General features: G+C 46.5%; 1 protein-coding gene across 1 annotated transcript in view; it reads right to left on the reverse strand.

Annotated features, from left to right (window-relative positions):
• Positions 1 to 19,164, reverse strand: part of lrp6 (low density lipoprotein receptor-related protein 6) — a 159,480-nt gene that overhangs the window by 76,419 nt on the left and 63,897 nt on the right. Inside the window, exon 3 of the mRNA XM_084330957.1 lies at positions 6,099 to 6,296. Coding sequence (XP_084187083.1) covers positions 6,099 to 6,296 — 198 coding nt within the window. The remainder of the gene's footprint in view (positions 1 to 6,098; positions 6,297 to 19,164) is intronic.

Below are 19,164 nucleotides of genomic sequence, written 5' to 3' on the forward strand. Positions count from 1 at the left end.
TTTTTTAACTTTTTTTTTTTTTACTTTTTTTTTTTTTACTTTTTTCTTTTCATGTCAACGTTCACACGCACAATATATGCTTACCTAGGATTTGACTTGATTCAACAACAAAGCAGTCGGAGCAATGACAAGCCGAAAACTGTCGAAATTGTAGTTATTTGAAGTTTGGATTTTTTCTTTTACGACTGAGGTAGGTAAATTAAATTTCTTGAGACTAAAGTACCAAAAAAAGGTACCGTTGGGTACCGGTATCGATTCACAGGTACCGGTACCGGTATCGGTTCAAATGTGAAAGGTACCCATCCCTACATACAGAGTGAAGTAGAGAGAGAGAGCACGTCACATACAGAGAGAAGTAGAGAGAGAGAGAGAGCACGTCACATACAGAGAGAAGTAGAGAGAGAGAGAGAGCATGTCACATACAGAGTGAAGTAGAGAGAGAGAGAGAGCACGTCACATACAGAGTGAAGTAGGGAGAGAGAGAGCACGTCACATACAGAGTGAAGTAGGGAGAGAGAGCACGTCACATACAGAGTGAAGTAGAGAGAGAGAGAGAGCACGTCACATACAGAGAGAAGTAGAGAGAGAGAGCACGTCACATACAGAGAGTAGAGAGAGAGAGAGAGCACGTCACATACAGAGTGAAGTAGAGAGAGAGAGAGCACGTCACATACAGAGAGAAGTAGAGAGAGAGAGCACATCACATACAGAGAGAAGTAGAGAGAGAGCACGTCACATACAGAGAGAAGTAGCGAGAGAGAGCACGTCACATACAGAGAGAAGTAGGGAGAGAGAGAGCACGTCACATACAGAGTGAAGTAGAGAGAGAGAGAGCACGTCACATACAGAGAGAAGTAGAGAGAGAGAGCATGTCACATACAGAGTGAAGTAGAGAGAGAGAGCACGTCACATACAGAGAGAAGTAGAGAGAGAGCACGTCACATACAGAGAGAAGTAGAGAGAGAGAGCACGTCACATACAGAGTGAAGTAGGGAGAGCGCACGTCACATACAGAGAGAAGTAGAGAGAGAGCACGTCACATACAGAGAGAAGTAGAGAGAGAGAGCACGTCACATACAGAGAGAAGTAGAGAGAGAGCACGTCACATACAGAGAGAAGTAGAGAGAGAGAGCACGTCACATACAGAGAGAAGTAGAGAGAGAGAGCACGTCACATACAGAGAGAAGTAGGGAGAGAGCGCACGTCACATACAGAGAGAAGTAGAGAGAGAGAGCACGTCACATACAGAGTGAAGTAGAGAGAGAGAGCACGTCACATACAGAGAGAAGTAGAGAGAGAGCACATCACATACAGAGAGAAGTAGAGAGAGAGCACGTCACATACAGAGAGAAGTAGCGAGAGAGAGCACGTCACATACAGAGAGAAGTAGGGAGAGAGAGAGCACGTCACATACAGAGTGAAGTAGAGAGAGAGAGAGCACGTCACATACAGAGAGAAGTAGAGAGAGAGAGCATGTCACATACAGAGTGAAGTAGAGAGAGAGAGCACGTCACATACAGAGAGAAGTAGAGAGAGAGCACGTCACATACAGAGAGAAGTAGAGAGAGAGAGCACGTCACATACAGAGAGAAGTAGAGAGAGAGCACGTCACATACAGAGAGAAGTAGAGAGAGAGAGCACGTCACATACAGAGAGAAGTAGAGAGAGAGAGCACGTCACATACAGAGAGAAGTAGGGAGAGAGCGCACGTCACATACAGAGAGAAGTAGAGAGAGAGAGCACGTCACATACAGAGTGAAGTAGGGAGAGAGAGCACGTCACATACAGAGTGAAGTAGAGAGAGAGAGAGAGCACGTCACATACAGAGTGAAGTAGAGAGAGAGCACGTCACATACAGAGTGAAGTAGAGAGAGAGAGAGCACGTCACATACAGAGAAGTAGAGAGAGAGAGAGCACGTCACATACAGAGAGAAGTAGAGAGAGAGAGAGCACGTCACATACAGAGAGAAGTAGAGAGAGAGCACGTCACATGAAGTAGGAAGTGAAAAATCCCCCAAAAATACCACATTAAGAAGAAACCAACACTTTGAGGAACACTATAGAAAAATACATGCTGTGATTTGGTATCAAACATGTTTGACATTTGTAGATGTCTGTCTGAATGGCCTAGCCTTCTAGTTTGTGGTTGTACAGTTTCACAAGGCTGTGATTATCCTTGAGGTCACAATATGTAATTTTATACAATGAGATCAAGTTTCAAAAGAATGGTGTCACTACAATGAAACGACTACAATGGGGACTCACATCATCACACATGAATACAATTGGGCTCCTTGGATCCACAAGAGGCTCAGCTTTCCAGTCATACCCAATGTATGCAATTCCTATTTATTTAGGGACCCCAGGATGCAGACTTATTCAACACCATTTGCCCAAAACGGCATGGGATTAGCATGAAGTGGGCATGTCTATAAAGGGGAGATCCGTGGGTAACCATATTAGAGACCATTTTCATTCGAATATCTTGAGGTGAGAGGTCATGGGGGACAGGTTTGAAAATGGCCATGCCAGTTCTTCGCAAAAATGTAGCCTAACCTTGGAGCCTTTTCTATCCCCCATCCCAACAACAAGCTAGCATGACACGGGCTCCTGAGGTGGTTTCACACGATACGAGTATCTTCAAACACAGCCACGGCCTCTGAAGGACTCGGATAGTTAAAACTGTGCTTCAGAAAAGTGTAAAAACAACATTTAATTTGTGAGGGGGACGGAAATCAAGTGGCTTTGGTCAGTTTCATCGTTGGTTGGCATTTGTGTTTTTTTTTTTTTGTAAATAACTATCCGATATAATTATTACTACAGTACTTTTTTTGTCTGATCTGTAAGGATTTCTCAAAAAGGACCTCGTTTTTACACCAGGGAACAACATAGGGTCTAGGCTTGGGCGGTATAATTTTTTTCATACCGTCATACCTTGCTGACATACTCGTTATACTTGTTATCACCATACATCAGGGTTCGAAATTAACGGGGGCTTGGGGCAAAATGCCCTCGAAAATTTACCAAATGCCCTCGAAAATCAGTTAAGGGGGGCAAGAAAAGCCCCCGACAGTTTACTAATTATATATATGCTCTACAGTGCGAGTAGAGCACATAATAATATGTGTGTGTGCGAACCGGAAAAATCCTTTACTTGCAGTGTGCGAGACAGACGAGTGAAGATTACAAAACAGCTCCGCTGTTAATAGTTCAGATTGAAACTGGACTGAAATTCAGTTTTTGGGTGGAATGTTTGTTCCAAGGAGGGAGGGAGGCGGGGCCCGCTGCGTGTTACAGGCACTTGAGAGGATGCGAACACAGACAGAGTGCTCTGCTTTCATCAAGCATTACACTGCTATCTTAACGTTAGCAAGCTAAGCATCTGCATAGCGCGACCTGTGTAACGTTAAGTAACTTGTGTTCGGCGCGGAAAGACCGTTCCATTTGTAACACAACTCCAAAGAATAACATCCAAATCCGATCCCGATGCGCATTTCCTTCATTCCACAGCGCTGAGCGAGCAACGTATTTCATTGATCGATCTGGCCAGAGCCTATACTCACAAATGTTGCGTGTGTGGGGTTTTTCATGTATCAATTTGAAACAAGCCTCTTGACAGTTGGAATTAGGGATGTTAAAAATAAAATAGCTAATAATATTATTCAATATTAGACATTCATTGATCCAGAGGGAACCGGTTATTCGTCTGCCATTTGTAGATATATCAAGACAACAACACAACTTGCCCTCAGGGACAATAATATTTAATCTATTTAGATACGAGTATGTATGTATTATTTACAGATAATTGAAGGTACCTCAAAACATGAAACCAAGCCATGATGTCACACATCGTGTGTGTGTGTGTGCGTGTGTGTGTGTGTGACTTGAACAATTGTCACTGTGCTCCTAAATTTCTGTGTGCTCCTAAATTTGTATTTAGATTTTATTTATTAACATTTTATTTAGGAGCACATGTGCTCCTTGGGAAAAAGGTTAGCGTAGAGCCCTATATATGGAGACATTAACATTACGTTATCAAACATAGGGACGAAGACTGTAAAAAAAAGTGTCAACAATGTTTTATAATCTTTGTTAATTTTCATTATAAAAATGTTGTGCCCCCGAAATACAAAAAAAAGCCCCCGAAAATCAATTAAGGGGGCAAAAAAAGCCCTTGAATTTTTATTTTTATTTCTAACCCTGCCATACATAACGCTTATATTGAAACACGTTGAGATTAGGGCCGTTCTTTCAACCTAAAAGTGCACTTTCTTCAACCTCGAAGTAAACAAATCACAGAACGGTAGCCAGTTAGTAGGTATCAACGTGAGCTCCCGGGACGGTAGCTAGTTACTTAGCACCATCCAGGTATCAACGTGAGCTCCCGGGACGGTAGCTAGTTAGTTAGCACCATCCAGGTATTAACGTGAGGTCCCGGGACGGTAGCTAGTTAGTTAGCACCATCCAGGTATCAACGTGAGCTCCCGGGACGGTAGCTAGTTAGTTAGCACCATCCAGGTATCAACGTGAGCTCCCGGGACGGTAGCTAGTTAGTTAGCACCATCCAGGTATCAACGTGAGCTCCCGGGATGGTAGCTAGTTAGTTAGCACCATCCAGGTATCAACGTGAGCTCCCGGGACGGTAGCTAGTTAGTTAGCACCATCCAGGTATCAACGTGAGCTCCCGGGACGGTAGCTAGTTAGTAAGCACCATCCAGGTATCACCGTGAGCTCCCGGGACGGTAGCTAGTTAGTTAGCACCATCCAGGTATCAACATAAGCTCCCGGGACGGTAGCTAGTTAGTTAGCACCATCCAGGTATCAACGTGAGCTCCCGGGACGGTAGCCAGTTACCCCGCACCATCCAGGTATCAACGTGAGCTCCCAGGACGGTAGCCAGATACCCCGCACCATCCAGGTACTACTATAACGTTAGCTCCCAGTCCCAGAACGATATCCACGTAACCCTCTGCTGGCGCGTGCTGTGCAGTGCACTACAATCAACTCTGTGTCAGTGTAATAGCAGTCTGTGACGTCACGGTATTGAGAATCATACCGGCGGGATCTCGAAATACCCTGGTATACCGTAATACCGTCATACCGCCCAAGCCTAATAGGGTCCTGACAAAGCTGGCAAAGTGTGACATAACCAAGTTTCAGTTTCACAACTATGTTTACATGCAATCTGGTAGCCCGGTAACAGGGCTGATTAAGCTCTCCTCCAAATTAACCCGCCCCCCCCCCCCTGGTATAAACACTCGAGTGAGGGCTGGAGTAACCCGACCGGCGGACCCCGTTGAAGGAAATTAGTTCGCCTTCAAGAAGGAATGACTTCAGGCCGATCGCTCTGCGTGAATACTGGATCACATCATGCATTTCCTCCTCAACTGATGCAAATTAAAGCTCCCATATTATACTCCTTTTCAACAAGTTAACAAAAAGTTGCAGAGGTCCCCAAAACATGTATTTGAAGTTTGTTTTAAAATGTATACATTCTAGCATGATGCCTCTATACCCCTCTGTTTCAGCTCTGTTCTGGACAGGCCATTTCTTAGTTAGTTTGATTGAATTTATTTGACAATCTAAAATTACATACAATACCGGTACACAACATGTACAGCCATCACATATAATCTAAAATCGTCGAGGAGTGTAGTGACTAGGTTAATCGTCTGTAGTGTTGTAGTGAAAGTGTTAACCTTCTGTAGTGTGGTAGTGAAAGGTTAACCTTCTGTAGTGTGGTAGTGAAAGGTTAACCTTCTGTAGTGTAGTAGTGAAAGGTTAACCGTCTGTAGTGTGGTAGTGAAAGGGTTAACCTTCTGTAGTGTGGTAGTGAAAGGTTAACCTTCTGTAGTGTGGTAGTGAAAGGTTAACCGTCTGTAGTGTGGTAGTGAAAGGTTAACCTTCTGTAGTGTGGTAGTGAAAGGTTAACCTTCTGTAGTGTGATAGTGAAATGGTTACCTCCTTTTGCATGTAAACCAGTTATCCCACTCAGACAAGGTTGAAGAGATGACCCAATCGCGCTGCCCCACGTCTCTCCCCTCCCCCCCCCCCCCCCCGTGTCCCAGACGCAGCAGGCCTGCGGGCGCACGTACCTGGAGGTGCCGTCTAGGCTGGAGCGGTGGATGAAGTTGTACTTGGCGTCTGCCCAGTATAGTTTCTGCAGGCTGTAGTCCAGCGTCAGCCCGTTGGGCCAGTAGATGTCCTTGTCGATGATCATGGCTCGGTTGGTGCCGTCCATACCCGCCCGCTCGATCTTAGGGATCTCGCCCCAGTCGGTCCAGTACATGTATCTGAGGGGAAGAGGTGAAGACATGTTAGTACAAGGCGGCACTAGAACATTCAGCACGGACGCCACGTTTCCATCCTCCACACAGATCCCGAGTCCTAAACCTGATACAGAGTCACTTTTACTGAACAGTATTAGCTGATAAAGTTACTCTTACTGAACAGTATTAACTGATAGTTACTTTTACTGAACAGTATTAGCTGATAAAGTTACTCTTACTGAACAGTATTAACTGATAGTTACTTTTACTGAACAGTATTAGCTGATAGTTACTCTTACTGAACAGTATTAGCTGATAAAGTTACTCTTACTGAACAGTATTAACTGATAAAGTTACTTTTACTGAACAGTATTAGCTGATAAAGTTACTCTTACTGAACAGTATTAGCTGATGAAGTTACTTTTACTGAACAGTATTAGCTGATAGTTAATTTGACTGAACAGTATTAGCTGATAGTTACTTTTACTGAACCGTATTAGCTGATAGTTACTTTTACTGAACAGTATTAGCTGATAATTACTGAACAGTATTAGCTGATAGGGTTACTTGTAGTTAAAGTTACTTGTATAGTATAGCGTTAGGCTTAGATAACAGTATAGGCTTAGACAGTGTGTCAGAGGTCAAGCGGTTGAATCAATTATTCTCCATTCACACACAGATCTGACATAATTCTATGTCACACAAATGCATAAAATCAAACCACCTTGCTTTGATTTCAGACATACACATGGGCTCTCATCATCACATGACTCACAGATTTAAGATTCCAAATCCAGCAAACACCCAAACCGATCGGCTCTCGGTGCACATTCCCCGCGGAAATACAAACATACATGTGCTTAACCCTTTCACGGCGACCGTCGGTTGTGTGATAGTAAAGGGTTAACCTTCCGTCGTGTGGCAGTGAAAGGGTTAAAGAATTAGGTTCAGCTGGAGTCACACAATGACATGCGAACACAGCTGGTAGCCCCCCCCCCACACCCCGACACCTGGGACTGGACTGTGGAACAATTTCCAGTAAATTAAGGACGACAACATCCTCCCTTACAAATCACACTATTGGTGGAATGGGAAGGGGGGGGGGGCAACAACAGGGATCACCATTGTAAAGTTCGGAGGTGGGTGTGGGGGGTCACTGTGATCTTTGACCTCCTCCTAGCCACTGAGAGCCGGTTGCTTGGGGGCTTTCCCATAGGATGAGTTCCATCAGGTCTCTGATGTACAGCGTGAGGGGGGGGGCAGGAAGCCAAGAGGGGAGCATAGGAAGCAGGCCCCTCTGTGAGGCGAGGGTTCAATTCTGCCCGGGAGAATAGGTAAGTCATCTCTTGCCCCTCGTGTGCTCGGACGGACGTCACTCCTGTGCCCCGGTGCAGAGGGCGGGTGCCGGTGGACACTCGTGTCGGTGACTGACAGACAGGCAAGCATTTGGGGCGGTCTGGGGCATTTGGAGGGGGGGGGGGCATGTCTCAGAGCTCGCTCGCCCGCCCGTGCTACAGTTGCCCGGGCGACCGATGGAGAGAAAACAAATGAGACTCGGTTTACACCCGCCCCGGTGTACTTGTATCAAACATACAACTAATTTCATTTGGATTCACGATAGGGCTGCACGATTAATCGTTTTTTAATCGAAATCGCGATTTGGAATGATGCAATTATCAAATCGCCAAGCCTGCAATTAAAAAAAAATCGTTTTTTTTTTTTAACCAGGAAGTCCCATTGAGATACAAGATCTCCTTTGCAAGGGACACCTGGCCAAGATGACAGCAATAACATTTGCAATACATCACACACATCTCTCTCTCTACTGGTTCAATTAATGTAGAAAAGTAGAAAAACGTTGCACTATAAAAACGAACTGGATAGTTGATGATAATAAACATTTAACTTCATTAGCTGAAGTATTCTAAAATCATTTAAGCCATTCTCCTTTTCTGTGTGTGTGTGTGTGTGTGTGTGTGTGTGTGTGTGTGTGTGTGTGTGTGTGTGTGTGTGTGTGTGTGTGTGTGCACGCGTCTCATATCTGGTCTGACATCAGAGGAGTTTGATAGTATTGCCAGATAATGTTGATATTTAAACACAAAAAAAATTATAATACAAAATAAATATACATGATCATGCAACATAAAAAAATTGTTGTAGGAACAGTTTGGGAGAGGGAGGTAAGGGCTACATCTGTTCCTCCCTCCCCATCAACCTGGACCCTCTGCAATTTGCATATCGCCCCAACAGGTCCACGGAGGACGCCATAGCCCATGTGCTGCACACAGCAGCATCACATCTGGACAAGAGGAAGGGGAACTATGTGAGAATGCTGTTCATCGACTACAGCTCAGCATTCAATACCATAGTCCCCTCCAAACTCATAGCCAAGCTCAGGGACCTGGGCTTGAACTATGACCTGTGCCAGTGGGTCCTGGACTTCCTGACGGGCAGACCCCAGGTGGTAAGAGCCGGCAACTGCACCTCCTCATCCATCACGCTCAACATAGGGGCCCCCCAGGGCTGTGTTCTGAGCCCCCTCCTCTACTCCCTGTACACACATGACTGCGTAGCACAGCGGAACAACAACACCATCATCAAATTTGCTGATGACACAGTAGTGGTGGGCCTGATCTCTGCCAACGACGAAAGGGCCTACCTGGAAGAGGTAGAGAACCTGTCACAGTGGTGTCAGGAGAACTGCCTCTCCCTGAACGTCAGCAAAACAAAAGAGATGATTGTGGACTTCAGGAGGTCGGGGGTCAAGGACTACAGCCCCCTCAGCATCGACGGGGCACCAGTTGAGAGAGTGAACAGTTTCAAGTACCTCGGAGCCCACATATCCGAGGACTTGACATGGACCACACACATTGACAGTGTTGTGAAGAAGGCACGACAACGCCTCTACTTCCTCAGGCGCCTAAGGAAGTTCCAAGTCAGTCAGAAGATCCTTAGGAACTTCTACTCATGTACAATAGAGAGCATCCTGACCGGCAACATCACCTCCTGGTTTGGGAATAGCACTGCACAAGACCGTAGCAGACTACAAAGAGTGACACGTTCAGCCGAACGCACAATTAGAGGGGGGCTTCCCACCCTCCAGAACATTTACAACAAGCGGTGCAAGGGGAAGGCTAAGAGAATTATTAAGGACTCGAGCCACCCGAACAACTGCCTCTTTGAACTGCTGCCGTCAGGCAAGCGATACCGGAGTCTTATGGCGAGCACAGAAAGACTCAGAAGGAGCTTCTATCCCCAGGCCATCAGGCTGCTAAACGAACAATAATCGCTAAACGAACAATAATCACTATGCAACAACCATCAAATGCACACAGCACACACACCCACACGCACACACACACTCACTCAAACAAACAACACACTGCAGCACCCACTCTCCACACTTTAGATCACACAAACACACTTACACTTTATATTTATTGATAAAGGATTTGCACTACAACTCGTACACCTACTGTGAATTGTACCTAAACTGCACCTCGTCCATTTATGCCTTGCACTATATAGTATTGTATATTAGTACACTGCACAGTATTGTATATTGTATGGTAACTACGTCTACGAACATTGTACATATGTCTAAACTGAACACTGTGACCTCTTTTTTTTTCTTCTAATTTTTACTATGTTTTTATTTCATACTTATCTTGTCATGCACAGTCTCTGGAGCGCAACAGTAAGAAGCATTTTGTACAAAAGTATTCTGTACTTCTGTATGACAACTATTAAAGAAACTTGAACTTGAAACTTTTAGATTGTGTGTTGTGAAGTTTACTTCAGAGAGGGAGAGTAAAGTACAGAAAAAAAGGTACCGTTGGGTACCGGTATCGATTCCCAGGTAAAAAGAAACATTTTCAGACTCGGTGTCCCGAACAGACCCACCGCGTAGGCCAGATGCAAGCCGCATTTTACAATAAACCTCTGTGGGGCTGCTTAAAAAAATTATAATCGCAATCGCAATATATGTCAAAAAAAATCGCAATTAGATTATTTCCCAAAATAGTACAGCCCTAATTCACAAGAGGTTTTCGAACAACAGAGCTGGAGAGAGGGTGTGTAGGGATGAGAGAGAGAGAGAATGGATGAGAAATGGAGTGGGTGTGTAACAATTCACACAAAAAAAAGTACATTCATTATTGAAATCGAATGGAGACCTTCACGCTCGTGTTTGTAATAATTTATAAATGTTTATTTATTTATCTTTATACAATAAAAAAAGAGAAACAAACAAAGTCGTCCTATATCTCTTCACAAGCGGAGATGGAATGTAGCGCGACATGGACGCAAGGGGGGGGGGGGGACCAAGACCACTGAGCCTAAAAATACCCAAGTCAAACAGAGTGGTGGATGTGGAGGCTCGTCAACACACACCCCTGACCGATAAGATCTCCGGAGAGAGGAACACAAAGAGACAAAGACAACGTGAGCAGAGAGGGAGAGAGAGACCAGAGAAAAGATGTCATTTTAATACATCCTGCTTGTTACGCGTCATCAGCACAAAGTCTTCTCTGGGGACGGGGGAGGTGGGGGGAGGGACTGCTGTGCTGCTAATAGCTCCTTTTGTTTTCCCTTATTAACCTCACAGCTGGAGTACCACCACGCCAGCCCCCCCTCCACATACCTCCTCCTCTCCTCCACAACTACCCCCCCCCCCCTGCGGATCCACATGGGACCGTGGACGCAGACAGGCCCGTAAACCCAGACCGCTGTGGGACTTGACAGTCATGAAGTGGAGAAGAGAGGAGAGTTCATGAGGACATCGCAGGGCAAAGCCGGAGGGGGGGGAGGGGATGCAGCGTGGGACGACCGCACTGGCCGTGCGCACGACAAACTCAGGAATTCCTCGACAGAGAAGGAACAACAGCCGCGGTGCCGCACCCCCCCCCCCCCCCCCCCACACACGATAGTTGGTAGCCCAGAGAAAACAAACTACAGGGATCCTGTCAGGGGGGTTTGAGGGGTGTTAGCTGAAGCGCTGACATAATACCGTCCTCCTATCTAAAGCTCTCCAGGCTCATGCTAAATGGATTCATGTGGGTGACTGAGGAGGAGGGAGAGGAGGAGGGTTTGCCTGCAGGCCAGATGCCTTCGACAGGGGCCAGAGTCTGCAGCGAGAAGGGACACAGAGGCAAGGGGCCAGAGACTGCATCGAGAAGGGACACAGAGGCAAGGGGCCAGAGTCTGCAGCGAGAAGGGACACGGAGGAGGCAGGGGCCAGAGTCTGCAGAGAGAAGGGACACAGAGGAGGCAGGGGCCAGAGACTGCAGCGAGAAGGGACACAGAGGAGGCAGGGGCCAGAGTCTGCAGCGAGAAGGGACACAGAGGCAAGGGGCCAGAGACTGCAGCGAGAAGGGACACAGAGGCAAGGGGCCAGAGACTGCAGCGAGAAGGGACACAGAGGAGGCAGGGGCCAGAGACTGCAGCGAGAAGGGACACAGAGGAGGCAGGGGCCAGAGACTGCAGCGAGAAGGGACACGGAGGCAAGGGGCCAGAGACTGCATCGAGAAGGGACACGGAGGAGGCTGGGGCCAGAGACTGCAGCGAGAAGGGACACAGAGGAGGCAGGGGCCAGAGACTGCAGCGAGAAGGGACACGGAGGCAGGGGCCAGAGTCTGCAGCGAGAAGGGACACAGAGGCAAGGGGCCAGAGACTGCAGCGAGAAGGGACACGGAGGCAAGGGGCCAGAGTATGCAGCGAGAAGGGACACGGAGGAGCAGGGGCCAGAGTCTACAGCGAGAAGGGACACAGAGGCAAGGGGCCAGAGACTGCATCGAGAAGGGACACGGAGGCAAGGGGCCAGAGACTGCAGCGAGAAGGGACACGGAGGAGGCTGGGGGCCAGAGTCTGCAGAGAGAAGGGACACAGAGGAGGCAGGGGGCCAGAGTCTGCAGCGAGAAGGGACACGGAGGAGGCAGGGGCCAGAGTCTGCAGCGAGAAGGGACACGGAGGAGGCAGGGGCCAGAGTCTGAAGAGAGAAGGGACACGTAGGAGGCAGGGGCCAGAGTCTGAAGAGAGAAGGGACACGGAGGAGGCAGGGGCCAGAGTCTGCAGAGAGAAGGGACACGGAGGAGGCAGGGGCCAGAGTCTGCAGAGAGAAGGGACACGGAGGAGGCAGGGGCCAGAGTCTGCAGAGAGAAGGGACACGGAGGAGGCAGGGGCCAGAGTCTGAAGAGAGAAGGGACACGGAGGAGGCAGGGGCCAGAGTCTGCAGAGAGAAGGGACACGGAGGAGGCAGGGGCCAGAGTCTGAAGAGAGAAGGGACACGGAGGAGGCAGGGGCCAGAGTCTGAAGAGAGAAGGGACACGGAGGAGGCAGGGGCCAGAGTCTGAAGAGAGAAGGGACACGGAGGAGGCAGGGGCCAGAGTCTGAAGAGAGAAGGGACACGGAGGAGGCAGGGGGCCAGAGTCTGAAGAGAGAAGGGACACAGAGGAGGCAGGGGCCAGAGTCTGCAGAGAGAAGGGACACGGAGGAGGCAGGGGCCAGAGTCTGCAGCGAGAAGGGACACGGAGGAGCAGGGGCCAGAGTCTGCAGCGAGAAGGGACACAGAGGAGGCAGGGGCCAGAGTCTGCAGAGAGAAGGGACACGGAGGAGGCAGGGGCCAGAGTCTGAAGAGAGAAGGGACACGGAGGAGGCAGGGGCCAGAGTCTGAAGAGAGAAGGGACACGGAGGAGGCAGGGGCCAGAGTCTGAAGAGAGAAGGGACACGTAGGAGGCAGGGGCCAGAGTCTGAAGAGAGAAGGGACACGGAGGAGGCAGGGGCCAGAGTCTGAAGAGAGAAGGGACACGGAGGAGGCAGGGGCCAGAGTCTGGGAACACGGAGGCGGCCGACTTTCAGAAACAGCCCGATGGCTGGCCGGGATCACGGAGGAGGAGGAGGAGGAGGAGTTAAAAAAGGGTGCCTTAGCCCAGTGTGTCGACCCACCACACCTATCAATCTGAAGGGTCCGGTCCGACAAAGCTGTGGAAATAAAGCGAGGAAGGAGTGGCCGGTGTCAGGCAGGGGTCGGGGCAGGGGTGGGACCTAGCCACCCCGGGTCAGAGGTCACTGGTTGGAGGCTATCAACCTGTTGAAGATGAAAACAGGGGGGGGGGGGGGGGTTGACTCATTTTGGAAATTCTCTTTTAGTGCTCCATACTCATGGAACGCCCTTCAAAGCACTTTAAAGTTTGATACTCTTCCAACCTTTGGACCATTTATAGCTTTGATTAATAACCACTGTATGTCATTTTGTGGTTTTAGTCTGCTTTTCCCGTTTCCTTGTTTTTATCTTATTTTAACTTGATCTCATCGTGCTGATGACTTGCTGTTATCTTTGTGTTATATCAACTTATTATATTAGTTGAATACTTAACATATACAACAACTAAAAGTGTAAATAAAGGTTGAATGAATGAACGACTGGTAAACGGGGGTGAGGGCACTTCAACGGTAGTCCAAAAACCTCAAAAGATGAAATAACTAATAACAAGTGTTATTTTACAAAGTCTTCCTCCGGTGATGGCGTGTTAATGGGAACCTGGGTTATCCACCTGAAAGGGAGTGATCTCTGGTTTCTTTCAGACGCCCCTATGAGACGGGGAGAGGGGCTGTTTGTTTTCCTAACATTTAAGCCAACGCCGACACCAGTGCCAAGAGAAATGCCATTGTGCTGATAAAGAGACAAACCTGTTGTTTTATCACAAGCCACTTCACACGAGAACCAAAGCGAAGCCATCTTCAACTGGCCTTCCTGGTTCTCTCCCCCCCTCTCCCCATCTCCCTCTCTCTCCCACCCTCCCTCTCCCTTATATCTTTCGCTTTCCGCCAAGGGGCAAGTCTAGACACTTCAGAGGGCTGAGTGTGTATTTGTGTGTATGCGTGTCTACATATCGGGAGGGAGGTGAGGGGTGAGGGGGTAGCCAGTGAGTCATCATAGCTCTCATCGCACAGAGACAGCAAAAGGTTTTGGCACGGTGATGGCGTGCAACGTGGGATATATGGCCATTGCACTCACACACACACACACTATAAAATGTGACACCCGTGGGGGAGGTTATCATAAATAATAATTATTAATAAAATAAGATAAAAATACTCAGTTCATTGTTGTTACTGCTCCCCCTTATCATCCCCCGGCACGCCTCGAGTGGAAACGTTGCTCTCCAGAGGGTGATGAGGGGTTAAAGGTTACCAGATCTGCCAGCCCAGACCTTTTATTGGCCCCCTGCGAGACATACAGTACCATACTGTTTGGACAGCTGGGGGCCGAGCAACACTTGAAAACTAAAGATAAAGACAACAATTACCTTTTCTGTAGAGCAATGTAAACAATGTAGTATAGTAGTAATCGTAGTAGTAGCAGAAGTAGTAGCAGCAGTAGTTGTAGTAGTAGCAGAAGTATTATTCGTAGTAGCAGTAGTAGCAGCAGTAGTATTCGTAGTAGCAGTATAATTTGTTGTAGTAGTAGTAGGGCTGGACGGTATGGTCTAAAATGTATATCACGGTATAATTTGAAGCATAGGCGGTAACGGTATATATCACGGTATATTAACTTATCTTAAAATGTCTATATAAATGCTTCTGAAGGGGTAAAACACTGGTATGGCAGCTGTTATTCTGTTACAGCTGCTGAGCTATACTATAGCTAATGTCCATCAATATCTTCCTTTTTAATTAAATAGGTTCAAGAATCGAATCAGGATTGTTAGCAGAGAGAGAGAGGGAGGGAGGAGGCTGCTACTGGAGCCAGCTAACGTTAGCTTGCTGATGCTACTGCCTACTAGTACATCGACATGCTGCTAGTGGACTGGAGCCAGCAACGTTAGCTTGCTGATGCTACTAGTGGACTGGAGCCAGCTAACGTTAGCTTGCTGATGCTACTAGTACATCGACATGCTGCTAGTGGACTGGAGCCAGCTAACGTTAGCTTGCTGATGCTACTAGAGGACTGGAGCCAGCTAACGTTAGCTTGCTGATGCTACTAGTACATCGACATGCTGCTAGTGGACTGGAGCCAGCTAACGTTAGCTTGCTGATGCTACTAGTGGACTGGAGCCAGCTAACGTTAGCTTGCTGATGCTACTAGTACATCGACATGCTGCTAGTGGACTGGAGCCAGCTAACGTTAGCTTGCTGATGCTACTAGTACATCGACATGCTGCTAGTGGACTGGAGCCAGCTAACGTTAGCTTGCTGATGCTACTAGTGGACTGGAGCCAGCTAATGTTAGCTTGCTGATGCTACTACTGCAGGGAACAAACTTAACTTTTTGACTTACCAGCCATTTGGCTGGTAGATTTGAAAAACAACTATGGGGGACCCTGATGTAAACAAGACGAGTCTTTCTCTGGTCTGCATCCCCTTAACAATTGTATGTATTGAGCTGTACTGTACTGTACCCATTCTGCAATCTGTTAATAAACTTTTCAATCAATCAATCACACACACTGTTTCAACTCACCACCCCCGCATCATATTGTAGTCTAGTCTGTCTTCAAACTTCCACTCCTCTCGAAACTTTTTTATATTTGAATATCAACATTATCTGTCCATCCTCAGTAATCCTCAGTTTACTATAATATACTCCTGACTGACTTCATAGTCTTTCCAAACGCACGCACCCCCCCCCCCCCCCCCCCCCCCCCCATTTCCCTTTCCTCAGTCCACACTGTTCTCTATGGCTCTGCTCTGCCTCTGATAACGTAACGTTCATTTCGGGCGATGTGGGCATAAAGGAATGGCGACGGTGCAAAGCATGTTAGATGCACTTGACCCGTTGTGAGAAAAAAGTGTGGCTCTGCAGCTGCATGCTTCTCGCAAAATCCAGCACCAAGCTCCCGCTGATGCAGTGGATTTTGTTAGCCGCCAGGTGGCGGGCAGATCTTAATTTCTAGTCGCCAAACATTAAATCTACAAGCCATTGGCGAATGGCGTGTGCTTATTTTGTTCCCTGCCTACTAGTACATCGACATGCTGCTAGTGGACTGGAGCCAGCTAACGTTAGCTTGCTGATGCTACTAGTACATCGACATGCTGCTCTACTAGTACATCGACATGCTGCTAGTGGACTGGAGCCAGCTAACGTTAGCTTGCTGATGCTACTAGTACATCGACAGTTAACATTACATAAGGTTTTAGCGCGACGTGGGCATTCCAGAATGGCGAGGATGCAAAGCATGTTAGACCATTGGACTCGTCGCAGAGTTTACATTACACATAGAAACTGCGCGACTTGCGAGAGAAGTTGTCACACAACCTTCAAACGCAGGGCGGAAGATCTAGTTTGCTTCTGTGTTTATTATGAAATGACAATTGCATGTTGACACGCCCACTGCGCGAAGCCTCTGTGCTCCTAAATAACTTTTTCCAGTTCGCACATATCTATTATCTATGACTAATTTTATCTATTTTTAGGGGCAAATACGAGTGAAATAGTCGTGCTGTGGTTACATGATGTCATTGCTATTTTAGAGCTGCTCTACCGGTTACAAGGTATAGTCAAAATCCATACCGTAGCTCAAATTCATACCGTTTATACCGTCCACCCCTAAGTAGTAGTATTCGAAGTAGCAGTAGTATTAGTAGTAGCAGCAGAAGTAGTATTAGTAATAGTAGCAGCAGAAGTAGTATTAGTAGTAGTAGCAGCAGTAGTAATAGTAGCTAGTAGTAGCAGTAGTAGTAGTAGTAGCAGCAGCAGCAGCAATAGTAGTAGAGTAGCAGCAGTAGTAGTAGCAGCAGTAGTAGTAGTAGAGTAGCAGCAGTAGTAGTAGCAGCAGTAGTAGTAGTAGCAGCAGTAGTAATAGTAGCTAGTAGTAGCAGTAGTAGCAGCAGCAGCAGTAGTAGTAGTAGAGTAGCAGCAGTAGTAGTAGCAGCAGTAGTAGTAGTAGCAGCAGCAGTAATCGCAGCTAGTAGTAGCAGTAGTAGCAGCAGTAGTAGTAGTAGTAGTTAGGGGTGGGACGATACATCGATCCAGATCGATACATCGATCCAGATCGATACATCGATGTAATTATCAACAATCGAATCGGATCGATGCGATGTAATAAGATCGATTCATATCGATACTCTTATTTTGAAAATCCTGTGGCGAGTCTCATATCCGCCCAAGAACAACAGCAGTAGCTCCGTGTGTGTAGATGTTACAGCATAGCATTCTCCCTTTCTGTGTGTGTGTCTTTGGAAAGACCAGATGAGGTCAGAGGAGTTTGATGTTTAAATGTTATTTAAACATAAACAATATAATACATAATAAATGTAGGCCTATACATGATCATGCAACATCAACAAATTGTTGTAGGAACGGTTTGGGAGAGGGAGGTTGTGAGTTTTGAGTTCCAAAAAATGTAGCTTAAAGTTTAAAGCTCAATATATAAAAACGTGGCACTTTACAGTGAACAGGAGGTCTATTTGTATTAAAAACAATAGATTGATTTTCCTTTAAATGTCTGGAAGAGCTCAAAAATACAAATGTCAAATGATATTTTCATTACCTTTTTTTTGTTGATCTAAATGTTACTGATTGTGTTAAATGGGCATATGATATCATCTCATATCGATCGCAGGCACCTGAATCTAATCGTATCGTATTGTATCGTGAGAGATTTTGTGATATCGGCAAATATCGTATCGTTGTCCAAAGAATCGATATCGTATCGTATCATGATGAAACTGGTGATTCCCACCCCTAGTAGTAGTAGTAGTAGTAGTAGTAGCAGCAGTAGTAATAGTAGCTAGTAGTAGCAGTAGTAGAGTAGCAGCAGTAGTAGTAGCAGCAGTAGTAGTAGTAGCAGCAGCAGTAATCGCAGCAGTAGTAGTAGTAGTAGTAGTAGTAGTAGTAGTAGCAGTAGTAGTAGTAGTTGTTTAGTTGTTTATTTATGGATCCCCATTAGTCTACACCCATGGGTGAAAGACTATTCTTCCTGGGGTGCTAACACACAACCTACAACATTACAGTACATTACCAGTGTTTCCCCTACCATTGCCTTGGCGGGACGCCCCGCCCCTCCAGAATTTTTTTTAATATTTATTTTTTATTAAAGTTTGCTTTAATCACAGTAACTTTGGCGAGCTAGCTAAATTATACATAAATCGGTTTTCATATAAATTAATCTTCACTAAGACATTAAAAAAGGTGGTGCGGCACGGTCTACGGAGACACAGAAAAAAGCTACCAAATCCATTCCGAGACAACTCCGAGACTGACTAGCATCTCGCGTAACAAGTCACAGAGCTAGATCCACAAAGAATGGATTGCACGGTGCTAATTGCACCCTTACTTACAATTCATTATGAATTGAAAATGGAGGACCCTGATGTAAACAAGACGAAAGTCTTTCTCTGGTCTGCATCCCCTTAACAATTGTGTGTATTGAGCCGTACTGTATTGTACCCATTCTGCAATCTGTTAATAAAATGTTCAATCAATCACCTTGTTAATATTTATTTACCTAATTTATGTGCAATCGTTTCATTTCAGCTCAGTGTAGAGAAATGCACCGATACTAACAACCGCCTTACTGCGCGCGTCTATGACGACACTGTTGACACCACGTATCCGTGACACGCGCACCCCGCGAAAACACTAGTAGTTTTGGGGGCCTACCACCCCCCCTGAAAAAAATCCTAGGGCAATCACTGATCACAATAACAAAAAATAAATAAAAAAAACATAAGAAACACCTTAGCCTAAGCACATTCTCATCCTTCAACTTTTTCTTAAAAGTAAATTTGTTGCTGATCATCATTATCTTCAAAGGTATACAATTCCAGTATGCAGCAGCTCTATACATTACGGTTCTCAAAAGTGCATTAGTTCTTGGTAGAGGACAGGTCGAGTAAAATGAAGACCCACAGCGTGTCTGGTGACATAGCCATGTCTAGTATTGGTGGGTTG

Source organism: Notolepis coatsorum, assembly GCF_963971535.1.
Source record: "Notolepis coatsorum genome assembly, chromosome: 15".
NCBI classification, from domain to species: Eukaryota; Metazoa; Chordata; class Actinopteri; order Aulopiformes; family Paralepididae; genus Notolepis; species Notolepis coatsorum.